The sequence below is a fragment of the Aphanomyces astaci genome, assembly GCF_000520075.1.
Source record: "Aphanomyces astaci strain APO3 unplaced genomic scaffold supercont1.15, whole genome shotgun sequence".
Lineage (NCBI taxonomy): Eukaryota > Oomycota > Saprolegniomycetes > Saprolegniales > Verrucalvaceae > Aphanomyces > Aphanomyces astaci.
Genome location: NW_009798278.1, coordinates 265,079 through 278,627, shown reverse-complemented (window position 1 = coordinate 278,627; position 13,549 = coordinate 265,079). Strand labels below are relative to the sequence as shown.

The window sequence follows — 13,549 nt, the reverse complement described above, 5'->3', positions numbered from 1 at the left end:
CATTTTTTACCCAATGGAATAGTTGTGTCGTTGTTTTTGTTTTGCGTATTGAAAGTAGTGTTTTCTGACTTAATGGGACGTAATATTGCAGGTTAGTGAATTGCAATGGGTGAGATATCATGATGATAGTGAATTTCGTATTCCTTCGATCACATGTCACACAACAACAATAATTGACCGAATAGAATAGTTGCGTCTTAGCTATTGTGTTTTCCTGTTGAAAACTGAGTTTTCTGACTGCTCTGGACGAAATATATCTGGCTACTTGTATGTGTACAGTACTCGCACCGTACAGTGTGTGAAAGAAGAGTTTCGAAACAAACACATGGCAGGTCAGTGGACATTTCTACTTGGTTTCAGTATATCGATGAAGTGGGAGTGCCGTTCCTCCCACACGACCAAATGACTTGACATTTGTATAGGAAACGACACCACGACTGTGTCACTTCCATAACCTCGTCGCCGTTTCTTGAAACGTTGTCTACTAACCCTTTTCCTTCATACATGATAACATTGACTCTTTGGTCGTGATTTCTGTAAACGCATCATTAAATTTGGCGTTTTCTGATCAAAAGTGTGGCAGGGCATTTGAAAAGTGTAAGCTGGAAATCCGAGCCAAAAGTAGAAAAGTTCGCATCAAGCTAATCAGATTTCATTTTAAAAACGACGTCATTTGAAATTTCACCATAGTTAAAAACAAAAGACACTTTATGACCCTAACAAACGCGAGCTTAAAAAGCTACTTTAATGAGAAGAGTAGTTTAGATACCTTCTGCGGTGCAGTGGTTAAAGCACCCGCTTGCGAGACTGGTGTTCCGTGTTCGAGTCCCAGAAATAGAAACCAAGTACAGTATATTCGTAATACAGTGTTGGACGAGCAAATTAGGTACACCCATGTTTTCTACCTCAAATTGTTGATTTTCATCCAATCAAAAGGCGAATAGTTGCACCCAATTCAGAGGCTGCATAGATTGATGGCTTTCAATTAACAAACAGGTCGCTGCAAGCTGAGAAAAGTACATAAAGCTATATGTCGTTGTAAAAGACTGGCCAACCAAATTTGGTACAAGAGTCCAACGAAGCCATTACGAGCTTTACCGACTGCATCAAACTGAGGTACGACAACCAGCAACATCAAGGCAGTCTAAGAGTCCTAAATTAGATGCCAAAAGGACTTCGCCTGACGCCAGAAAAGCAGGGATCGATCCTTGCCTTTCGAATAGCAAAGTGGTCCATTCGCAGGATTACCAAGGAGCTCTGGATATCCAAGGCAACCGTTTGTGGCTTCCTTAGATCGCCAGAGCTCGATGGTACAATCCCGCGAGGTGGACCACATCCCCAAAGTGAGCGAGCGGGACATACGACGCGTACTACGAGTGGCAGTCCAGCTCCAGCAAGATCCAAACCGACCTTCAGCTCGACGTTTCCTCGCGAACCGTGCGGAGAATCCTTGCCAAAGTCCTGCACCTCAAGTACAAGAAGCGTAAAAAGACCCCGAGACTCACGGCGGGACACAAGAAGGCGCGCGTGGAGTGGGCCAAGTCCCATGTTGACCTTGGTCTGGGTTGGAACCAAATCGTCTTCTCAGACGAGAAGAAGTTCAATCTGGACGGTCCAGATGGACTTCAGTACTACTGGCACGACCTGCGCAAGGTAGAACAGTCATTTTCAAGTCGTCAGAACGGTGGTGGCAGCGTCATGATTTGGGCCGGTTTTTCCAGCCAAGAGCTTACCGAAGTCGCCGTTCTTGAAGGCCGGCAAGACTCGTATGCGTACTGTGAAACTATTGCCAACTATCTGCTACCATTCGTCCACCAGAACCACCCCGATGGATACGTTTTCCAACAAGACAACGCAAGTATTCACACAAGCCGCGAAACCAAGGAGTTTTTTTCTGACCAAGGCATCACCGTTTTGAGCTGGCCGGCCCTCTCTCCAGACCTGAATCCCATTGAAAACGTTTGGGGACACTTGGTAAGGAAGGTCTATGCCAATGGACGTCAATTCTCCAGGGTTCAAGACCTCAAACAAGAAATTTTGCGTCAGTGGGAAGCCATCGACCACGAGTACCTTCTGAAGCTGCTGGCGTCCATGAAATTTCGTTGTATTGAAGTCCTTCAATACAAGGGAGCTTGTACAAAGTACTAGAATACATTTCCAATAAAAGAAATCGTGTTTTGTTTGTTTAAATGGTCAAACTGTGCAGTGTACCAAATCCATGTCAAATTGTACAAAATAATGAACATTTTTCTTTGTCAACGATATAGTACTCTTCAGTCAAATCCAAAGGTAACATACAACTGGTCCTTAATGTTGGAATGCATTGAACTTAGTCATATTGCGAAGAAGGCTTTCTACAAAACGGTGCGGTGAAATTTTTGGTGTACCAAATTTGAATGTCCAGTACTAGCAGAAGTTTTAGACAACTCATTGGACGAGTTTGCACTAATGGAATAGCATACAGTTCAACTTGCGTACATTTGATTGGTTGTATTGTTCGTGGATGAAACTCCTGCGTACGATTCAATAAAGAGATGTAACGGACCATGAAACTACTAAATCATACTTCGAAGTAGCTTTTTTTTATCATGTGGGTCTTTCTTGCTACCATGGATTCTGCGCGCGTGTATGAGTTTTGGGCCACCCTACGCGAGTATGGCATTACACACAAGAACGTCATCAAGTGCAACATGGATCACGATGTTCCGGATCTGTCACTGGCCAAACACCATGTCATGGCAGTACAGTATACGCGTTGTGTGAGTCCACTGTGGCATCCAGCTGGTGAAGACCAAGCACAGCCACTACGGTGCCCAGGTTCGTCTCGAATTTCAACGTGTACTTTAACTCATGTTACCACGGTGTAGGTTCGTATCGAATTTCAACCTGCACTTTAACTCAGATTGCCACGGTGCACCGAGATGGTCATCATGTGGATGAATGTGAACAGAATGATGACAATGTAGTACCCCGAAACACAAAGGTACCACGTTTATATGGAAATGCATCTGTGCATGGGTGACGTTGAATTAGGTCACACTTGAAATAAAAAATGCGCTGGCTACATGGATTGATGACGACCCCAAGCACAACTCCAATACGTTGTTCAAGATGCTCAAGGCGTCCATTGGTCAAGAAAGTTTCGATGGCATGTCATGTCCCACTTTGAAGCAAGTGCAGCATGCAGTACACTACATGCGGTCCAAAGACCTTTTGCAGAAAAGCACCGTTCCTGCAGCGATTGAAGAACTCATGAAGTGGCGACTCACCGACAACATTGAAGACCAGGTTGTGCACAAACCATTTGTGTTTGGTGTCGAGGAGGAAGCTGGTAGCTTCAAACTTGGCGACGGTGGTATGCAGGCATTTCGCGTTGGTACGAATTATATTGGTTAAAGTTCGTACGTCACATGAAGTTGTCGTAGGATTGTCAACAGTGGACTCCTTCGAAAGTACCACGCTGTGGTCACAGCCAACCACGACATTTTCGACGAACGTGTTGGGCTACCCCATGTTTGTATTTGGATACTCCGACATGGCGGGCTCATTTCACCTTCTGTTCGTATGCATCACGTCGCAGCGGGCCCACGCCGACGTCGCGTGGCTCCACTGCGGTCACTGAAGGAGAAGTTCACAAGTCTCCTGAATTATGCATGGGCGCCGACAAGACTTATGGGTGATGCAGACAAGGCACAATTCCTAGGAATGACCAACGCACTTCAACCTGAGCTGCCTCTTCTCCAGTACCTTAGGTGTTTTTTTCACGTCCTCAAAAGTATAAGTAATCCTATGTCATAATATTGTCATCATGGTTTGTTCTAGTAGACCTCAGAATCAAATAGTCAGCTTCCGCTCAAATAGTTAGATATATCTAATTTTACAGTAGGAGTATTGGAAGCAATAGAGTTAATTATCAAAATCCCAAACCATCGCAACGATCGACTATTTCGATATTAGATCGGCATCTCGCAAATAGACCGAGTTGATGCGTAACATACCTCCAATATGATCAGTTTGTACATGTCTATCACTAAATATTCAGATATAGAGCGATACATGAGTCGACACGTGTGTCCAATTTTTATTGGATGCCGCCAAATTTCACGCGCCACTTCCAGCGTGCTCCACTTCACACACTTCACATACATCACTATCGAATTTGACACGCGGATGGTTCTGAACATTAACTCCATGCTCGAGAGCTTGCACGTGCAAAGCGTCTATAACCAGCTCTACCTGGAAGAGAGCAACGATATCTACGGCGACGTCGTGGCTGAGGAGAATGACGCCAGGACATACAACAATCCCGTAATCGATCGCGTCATTGAAGACAGCGGTGTTGACGGGTTTCGCATGCTGACCAACTTTACCCCCGACGAGTTCGAGTACCATTTGAGCGTCGTTGAGATGGCTCTCCAAGCGCGCTGGCACGACGGCCGCGGCCGCAGGCCCTTGTCAACGCCGAAGGATGCCCACTTCATGACCTTGACCATTCTGAAGTACTACCATACGTGGCAGAAGCATGCCCTGGACTTCGACATCAATGCCCCAACACTCGAGAAAATGATAATGCGTGTGGTCGACGACGTTATCTCTCCAATTCTCTACGCCCATTTCGTCACGATACCAACCATGGAGGCTCTGCGTAAATACGGCACGACGCTCCGCAACTACCCATATGCGAAGTACGCAACCGACGTCAAGTTCCAACCATCCCACCGTCTGTCTGGCCGCTTCGGGGAGCAAAACCACTACTTCAGCGGCACACATAAGCTCTACACACTCAAGATCGAAGCGTCGGTTTCTGCGCAGAGTCTGCTCGTGGATATGGGTCCCCACGAACCTGGATCGGTTGCCGACCTCACAATGTTCCGCAAGCGGCTGGATGTGCACGCCGCGAATATGAAGAAGACACCTACGGAAGCAACCGTGAATGGCAACGGTGAGCTCTTCCAAGCATTATCAACCATGTGGGCGGTACTTGTAGACAAGGGTTACTATGGCCTTACTGCACCGGTTCGCGCCATCCACCCAAAGAAGCGTCCGTCGAATGGTGCCCTTGACCGGCGTGACCTCGAGCGCAACTCGGCGGTCTACTCTGATCGCGTCATCATCGAAAACTTCTTCGGTCGGGTCTGCATGCTGTGGAAGATTTCCTACATCACCTTTGTTTTGAGCGAGAAAATATACGATGGCATTCAACGACTCACCTTCGCGTTGTCCAACTTCCATGTTGGGCTCATGCCCCTTCGCGACGACGACCTCCACCAGTACCGTGCGGTTCTTGCTCGATACGCGCGCATGACGGAGGAGAAGAGATCGCAGCGTGCAGCGACACAACGCCGCTACGTCTACCGTCGTGCAGAGAGACTCGCAACTGAGTCGATGCGCTCTTCTTTGGTTGCCCGTGGCGCTTTCCTCTCTCCAACCGTCAACACCCGCCGCTAGAATAAATGGCAATTTACACTTGGTATTTGCATACAAAACTTCAAGATTAAATAAAATAGGTATTTTATATTTTCAGCATGCTTGTTTGTAATCGATGATCTTGTTTTGAGCAATCACAGAGCTCCATTGAAAATAGCTGAATCTATTCCGCACTGCCAAGTCTTTCTTCTAAACGTCGATCCCTGGCTAGAAGAGTATGTCAATAGTTAGATGCAAATGTCTTTCGTGTGACGTAGTGTCCTTCACAAACTCAAAGCCGAATTTGGAGATACATCGGTATTTGAACTGGTGGTTTAGTGCTACGACAAACGCCAAGGCATGACAAGCGAGGAGTGGACAAGTGTCACCTTTGACATTTACCTGTTGCATATGTCCACAAGTGAAGCCGATTTGGTCAACAACATGGTCACTGCGCACGCAAACTGGGAAGGGAGCCGCACCTTACGAAAGTTCCGAACCTACTTTTTCAACACATGGCTGCCGTACCACGCAGTGTATTCAACAAACCGCGGGCCGCGGTTTTGGAAGTGGCAAGTGTTTCACAGCCATAGGGGGTGCTCGTACACCAACAACCCCAATGAACATTTCAACCGCAAACTCAAAGATGTATTTATATATATATATATGCACGTCAATCATAACCCTCACTGCATATATGTGTTGTTTAGGCAATCGGTCGTGTCAAGAAGCATGTCCCACACCTTGTTCAAGAAGTGGCGAAACTGGTTCAAGAAATCTCAACTGAGGCGACACCTTGGGTGCAACATCCAGTCCAAACCGAGCGAATGAAGAAATATTTCAAGAAGTTGCTGGCGAGCCGGCGGCTTCGAGTCAACGAAGTGCCGCGCGTACGCCCTGTGACATGGCGTGTGCTTCACCTCCCTGAAGAAATTGCCGAAGGCGAGCAGGATGAAGACATCCCACGACGTGCGTGGCACTACAACTCAGTGTCGCGAAACGTTCAGCGTCTTGAGTCCCACAACCAACCTGATATTGGTGAGTCAATCGAATGCTCTATTTATTTCCAATTAATTTTACGTTAAATATTAGGATGGCTTGTCCAACAAGTTCCGGCTCCAGTCCTGCTGCAGTGTCAGTGCCTCCACTGGACCTGTGATTGAATCTGCTCCCATGCCAACATGGTAGCGACCCAGACTGGCATGGTGTTGCCTGGCATGGAGCGTGGCGCACAGAATCTGGTGAGCCGAATTCGTCGGGGAAATGCTGAAGCCAACGTGTTTCCTTTGCGTGGAGACCGCAACACGCGAAACTAAGTAGACTATCTCTAGTATGTAGTAGGACACCTTAATTTGAATACATGTTTCTATGTTCATTACTGTTACGGACACTAAAATTAAGCTACACGATATTCACATTTAATTCCTATTGGTTAGACATGTTCGACTTTAGCCAATCGAAATCCATTCCTATTTTCAGCTTTTTATTCATCGTATTCTAATTTTGGCCAATGTCAGCACTCTAAACAACGGAACCTTCGTATCATTGGATGTTTATCAAATATTGTAAGAACTTTCGTCCAATGACTCGCGTCTTTTTCCCTAAAAATTATCGGATACGGTAGCACTAATTATTCCATATTTATCAAGTAAGAGTATAGCTCACACGGGTAGAGCATTGGGGTTACAACACAAAGGTTGCGGGTCAAAACCCGCACAGGGTATTAGTTTGGGGAATAATGGGGGGCAATAGAATGAGCGCCGCTAGAACTGCGAAAGCGACCATGGTGTAAATATTCTGTTGTGCAACATGGCATCGCATTCTGGGATGGGTACCTTCGGGAAGCCATAATTCCAGGAAGTCCGATGGTCATCCGCCCCGCAGCTTACAATGGGTTACGTACCTGACCACAAAGAGGATTCCTCGACCGTTCTGGAAGAATCATATGTGTGACAATCGTCAGATCCGCCGTCCTGTCTATGATTATCATCGATTAACTAAAAAAACTATCATTATTGGTACATAGTAGTACTAAGTAGTACTATGTAGTAGTACTAGTACTACGTACAGTACTCACCTACTACGTAGTACTGGTACTACTTATTTATACAGGAGTACTTCAGTACCGTAGTATTATTATTGGTAGTAACTACATACGAATAAGTATTACTAAACTTAGAGTATAGTACTGTACAGTACTTCGAGTATAGTACTTCGAAGTACATACTTCGTAGTATAAATACACTACTCCATAGTACTACTAGTAGTGTATAAAGTCTATTATACACGATTTACGAAACAAACACGAAACAAAATGTATGGAGTCACGAAATTTTTTTGTTTCGTAAACCAGTTATATCCAATGCACGCAATCTTGAAGTTTGTATGATTTTCTTTGTATCCAAGATATAAGCTGATTCACGAAACAAACACGAATTCAAGCTACTATGAACATACTAGTAGTACAGCAAATAGAAGGATTCACATAAAAAACGATGGTCGCCGTGCACATACCACGAGCGTTACAGCTGACGATGTCATCGCACTACGAGTAGTAGAGGACACCAGGTCCCAATACGACTCTATCATAACACGTTTCACACGCTGGCTTGAACGCGAGCACCCACTACACGTCGCAGCCGGAAAGGTCATACTCCCAGTGTCCCTCGAGCTATGCAAGCTGATGTTCTCGTTATGCGTCGGTAAAGCGCACGACAGCGGGTCGTGAGGTCATACCTAGGAAGTTTAACTCAGTTTCGACAATCAATCGCGCGAAGAGTGCAATCATATTCCTTCATCGTGAAGAAGGCGTCGACATGACTGATGCTATGGCTGTTATGATGAAAGATATTAATAGTATTGAAATTAGTATGTGTTACATGGTGAAATATTGTGTAGACTGTGTGTATGGATACAAAAGAAAATTTGATCAAACAAAACACAAGCGCATCCGGTTACACCAGAAAACCCACCATTTATGCGGATACTGATCTCCCCCCTTAAACGAAACGGGGTAAACTTGATAATTTTTGAAACTTTATATTATCCAACCATATCGGAAGGTGATGACTTTTTCAAAATTCGAACACTTGAATCGTTTGGCATTGAAATGGATGACATCATTTCCACTGTGAGAAACTGCTGGAGACGCACTGGCATACTCAGCTCTGACTTGGAGACGCCCAGCGCTTGAATGCATGTATAAATGGTTGGTTCAGACAGCCTGCAAATACCTGTAAGAGTTAATTTACTGTGTGAATTGCATAATTTGCTCCGTTTCGTTTAAGGGTGGAGATCAGTACAGCAAATGGGGAATCCGCTGCAAAATTGGCAAATTTTAGAGCGGCTTTAACTATTTATAACAGGTTCAGTTCTATCCTTATCGAATTTGAAAGGATAGGTTGCGGATAAAATAGAACTGACGTTTGCGAAATCTGTCTATTGCCGATTTTGCGCTCCTTTCAATCGACCATATCTGGGAAAGTTCAAATTATCTCGACGTGAAAGTTGCAGTGCCGAACTCACCTTTTTGAGCTTTATCTCATCGTCCGAATACAAATCAAGTATGAGAGTTTGAATCAGGGCAAATAAAATGTCAAAGTTAGGCGCTCAAACAGGCGATTGGTGATTTGCCGAAATTTAACCTTGTATTCAGTAAGGTGATTCATGTAATTCCCGGCCAGCATGCAATTCCCGGCCAGCAAATGGCCAATCACAATCATCCATGGACGATGATTGGACAAAATTACGTACTCTTGTATCACATACTTGTAAGATTTAATATTCTGCTTGTCCGACATGTAATACAGTTTTTATATTAGTTGCACTTCTAAATTTAATTGCTTGAATACTTTATACATATCATTATTAAGAGGTTCTGAGGACTTTATCACCCAAATCAGGTATACATTATTCAAGTGACTTACTGGCCGGGAATTAAATTCACACAGGGAAATTTCAATTTTAGAAATTCGACGAGCAAATTGACCATGCGATACAAATGATGGGACCTGCATAAAGTTATAAAGCTCGTCACGATCTTCAAAATGCGTGTTTTCGCAGCCTCATCGGATGAATGGGTGACGAGTTATGGCACTTAGAAAGTAGGCCAAGCTGGCCGGGAATTTCATGAATCACCTTATGGGAATTTTACGCCTCCGAAGAAACAAAATTATTGATTTATAGAACAATATTATATATATGCACTAATAATATTTTACAGGTCATACTTGATGTGAAACAGGCAAGGCCCTCTTTAAGTCTTTAAGTTAGTACTATTCCCACCATACGGTTTTGAAGGTGTCAGTTGTTGCAAGCTTATTTTATCCAATCATATTAATTCTTGAATTCTATTGGGTAATGCGGCTTAGATCTTTCGGCAAATCACAGATCCGTCACGTTATCTGGAGGTAGTATTTCATGATTGGAGATATTTTAACCAATCCTTTAGGACCTCAAAAATGTTCCACGTGTCGAAGTTGCAGTTTATGACGTCATCGAGGGTAACGTAACGAGTCAATTTATGGACATGCGCCAGTTTATCAAAGCCACCTGTAATACACTGTGGTGTAATTAAACTTGATGAAACAAGTTCCATTCGATCAATCACAACCTAAGCTTTATGGGGATATAAAATGATAAAAAAATAGATAAAATTTGCAACAATTGCAACATAATTTCGAGCTATCTTCGACAAAAAAGGTGTCCATAAATTGCCTCGTAACGTTAGTGGATGTCCATGTTGCACTGACTCGACCTTGCTACGTGGCAGGCATCCGGAGTCCTCACGTAGTTTCACTCGACCTTGCTACGTGGCGGGCATCGGGAGTCCTCACGTAGTTTCACTCGACCTTGCTACGTGGCGGGCATCGGGAGTCCTCACGTAGTTTCACTCACTTCATTGGCAAATCGCATTCTGTTGATGCCCTGTTCTCACCCCTTAGATACTAACCTATACCCCAGCCAGCATCATCCACCACCATGTCGTCTAGAGAACGGAGTTCGTCACTGTGGTTGTAGGTGTTGGCGTTGTTATAGCTCGTGGCTTCATGGGTTTCGTGTATTGCGCAATACTGAATACTTAAGTACTCCTAACTATAGTGTGTATACGATGCTGGCACTCACGCCCGGGTTCGACCTTAACGATACCGGAATCCCCACTTTTCGTCGTAGTGGCTGCGACTGCGCGAGCTCGCTTTCTAGAGCATCCCACATAACGTTACAGTAGAGTAAAAACCAAATCTTTCAGTCAAGCATCATGATGACACCAATCGAAAGTCGCGTCACCCAACCCTCGAGGTGCGGAGGCTTCTTACCCGACATGGCGTGAGCACGGCGCACACTCACTGACACGCTGCCTTTTGAATAATGAAGAGTAATTTTGAATCAACCAATTAGATTGCATAATTCAACAACCCATTTGACCAATCATAACGTAGTACTTTAGTAATTTACTCTGATACTATTGGTTAAAATGAATTGACTTTTGTCATCCTAATATTTAAATTAATATTGGTACCGGTAGTACCACGGACGTGTTCGCTGTAGTAGGGACGGCAGATGCATACGAAGCATTGAATTGATTGAAACATGTTGTGTTAGTTCAGTTGTTCTGTCTGTAGGACGTTCGGAAAGGCGTGGCACGAAGGCAAGGAGTGGATTGCATCTAAAGTAGCACGCCGCGGCAACTGGCACCAAAGTGCCAGCTGCAGAGGAGTGCTTCTATACTACACCATTTTTCGTTTAAGTTCAGGTTATTTCCGGTATATTTCGTCCGACGCACAACTGATTCACGCCATGTGCGTTATGTTCGCCAACCATTCAATATATTTCGTCCAGACCCTACATGGTTGCAGTATGTTTCGACAAATGCCCGGTATATATCACCCCAGAACCGGTATATTTCACATGTTGTTCAATATATTTCTAATGATGTTCCATCTATTTCGATAAATCGACGTAGTATCGACGGAACGAAGTAGCCAATGAAATTTTCGAAAAAAAGACATTTCGACATTGCCAAGCTTCTCCATTTCACAAAGAGTTCAATATTGTATCGGACAGACAGTGAGTATATTTACTGTTAGTTCAAGTAAAATGACGCTCGACGACTTCAGGTGGATTTGACGTCGTTCGTCGAATCTACGAAAATACCCAATTTAGCTCGAAAGCACATTACCTATGATTTAGACAAGTATTCAACACCTGCAATTTACTTGATTTGCTTCGAAAATCGAAATACTAGTAGATGGAACATCATTTGAAATATATTGAACAACGTGTGAAATATACCGCGTGGGGGATACATATGCTGGACATCTGTCGAAATATAAAGCAACCAAGTAGGGTCTGGACGAAATATATCGAATATTCGGCGAACATAACGCACAAGTCGTGAATCAGTTGTGCGTCAGACGAAATATACCGGAAATAACCTGAACTTAAACAATAAATGGTGTAGTAGTACTTACGACTTACGGGACAGCATTGGATATTAATACCAACCTTGGATACTATGGTTAATATAATATAATTGTTGAATTAAAAGCGTGGATGACATGTGGATGACATTTGGATGAAATTGGATGAAGTTGTGGGATGAAACCTAAAGTAGTGACCAAGCCTTACGTTGGCCCCGAGCGCCCGGGAGGCCGTCACCTCCAGACGGAAATAAACCAGCCACAAGAGGAAAATTTGAATATTTTCAACAATTTTTCGAAGTTGAAAAATCCGAAAACACCTCCCGAAAGTACTCAAGCGGTTGGCGCAACGAATGAAAAATAAACGCCAATTTAACCAATGCAGGCAACTTTCAAGACTACTTACTCAATTCAAGATAAATTCATACGGATACACTTGAATTTATCCGAAATTTGGGAATGCTGATTATTTTTGAGCGGCAAAATATTCATGGCGCGATTTCCATGAATGACCTGACATCCGACCAGCGCCGGGCTGTGGTTGACCATCTTCTCTTGCGCATTGTAAAGGGTCCCTGTAAGCTGCAACGTGGTGCGATACAAGACGTCGCTCGCATGTTTGGCCGCAATCGCCAAACGATTGCTGACATCTGGAAGCGTGCCAACGTGTCACTGGGCAACGGCGACCTTCCAGCACGTGAGTTGGTCTGCGAGGACGTTTCGAGCAAAAAAAAGGTCGAGTTGGGCGTAAGCTCAAATACAATGCCCTGCCCGAGCGTATCAGAGCCGTACCAGCTGCGCAGCGCACGACTTTGAGCTACGTTGCTCACGCTATTGGCATACCTGTCAGTACCCTTAAGGACTACTACAAACGCGGAACATTAGTAAAGTACAACTCACACGTTAAGCCTAAGCTAACTGATGTGAACAAAACTGCCGGCGTGAAGTGGGCCATGGACTTCGTCCACCCGACCGAGCTCCGATTCCACGACATGTACGACTACGTACACGTTGATGAGAAGTGGTTCAATGCAACTCGAGTCAAGTCTCGCTTCTACCTCCTCCCCGGCGAGACCCCACCCCATCGCACGACCCAAAGCAAACGTTTCATCACAAAAGGTGATGTTCTTCACCGCGGTGGGGCGTCCTAGATGGGATGACGCGAAGTCAGAGTTGTGGGACGGCAAGATCGGGACGTGGCACTTTACCGAGATCGTCCCAGCTGCAAAGTCGTCGCGCAATCGCCCAGCCGGTACCTTGGAATTGCAACCCATCAACGTCACCTGACCGATCTACAAGAAGATGTTGATCGACAACGTTATCCCAGCCATTAAGGCGAAGTGGCCCACCGAAAGTAGCCGCTCCGTCGTCATCCAGCAGGACAACGCCCGACCACATGTGTCCCCTTGGGATGCCGCCGTTGTCAGTGCCTGCACGTCCGACGGTTGGTCAATGAGTCTCAAGTGTCAAGCTCCAAACTCACCTGACCTCAACGTGTTGGATCTCGGGTTCTTTCGAGCCATCCAGTCGCTGCAGCAGACGCACCATTCAAACACCTATCAAGAGATCGTGGACGCAACGAACAAGACGATGTCGACCCGTGGTCGTTGGAACGCAACTTCCTTACCTTGCAGTGCTGTCTCCGCGAGGTCATCATGGCTGCCGGCGACAACTCCTACAAGGTCCCGCACATGAAGAAAGAAGCCCTGAAGAAGAGTGGGAAG

The 13,549-nt window shown here is 45.0% G+C and overlaps 4 protein-coding genes across 4 annotated transcripts; all 4 read left to right on the top strand.

The window, feature by feature from the left end:
* Positions 1 to 2,588: 2,588 nt before the first annotated feature.
* On the top strand, positions 2,589 to 3,622 carry H257_07309 (hypothetical protein; the record flags this gene model as incomplete). The annotated part of the gene is made up of 3 exons (XM_009832783.1): positions 2,589 to 2,741; positions 3,034 to 3,376; positions 3,426 to 3,622. The coding sequence occupies 3 exons, from the start codon at positions 2,589 to 2,591 to the stop codon at positions 3,620 to 3,622; spliced, it is 693 nt and encodes a 230-aa protein (XP_009831085.1).
* A 569-nt stretch (positions 3,623 to 4,191) lies between these two features.
* H257_07308 (hypothetical protein) lies at positions 4,192 to 5,448 on the top strand (the record flags this gene model as incomplete). The annotated part of the gene is made up of 1 exon (XM_009832782.1): positions 4,192 to 5,448. One exon carries the CDS (start codon positions 4,192 to 4,194, stop codon positions 5,446 to 5,448), a length of 1,257 nt encoding a protein of 418 aa, XP_009831084.1.
* Positions 5,449 to 5,766: 318 nt separating this feature from the next.
* On the top strand, positions 5,767 to 6,722 carry H257_07307 (hypothetical protein; the record flags this gene model as incomplete). The annotated part of the gene is made up of 3 exons (XM_009832781.1): positions 5,767 to 6,054; positions 6,117 to 6,444; positions 6,595 to 6,722. 3 exons carry the CDS (start codon positions 5,767 to 5,769, stop codon positions 6,720 to 6,722), a joined length of 744 nt encoding a protein of 247 aa, XP_009831083.1.
* A 5,607-nt stretch (positions 6,723 to 12,329) lies between these two features.
* On the top strand, positions 12,330 to 13,520 carry H257_07306 (hypothetical protein; the record flags this gene model as incomplete). The annotated part of the gene is made up of 4 exons (XM_009832780.1): positions 12,330 to 12,572; positions 12,734 to 12,944; positions 12,997 to 13,077; positions 13,153 to 13,520. 4 exons carry the CDS (start codon positions 12,330 to 12,332, stop codon positions 13,518 to 13,520), a joined length of 903 nt encoding a protein of 300 aa, XP_009831082.1.
* Positions 13,521 to 13,549: the final 29 nt, after the last annotated feature.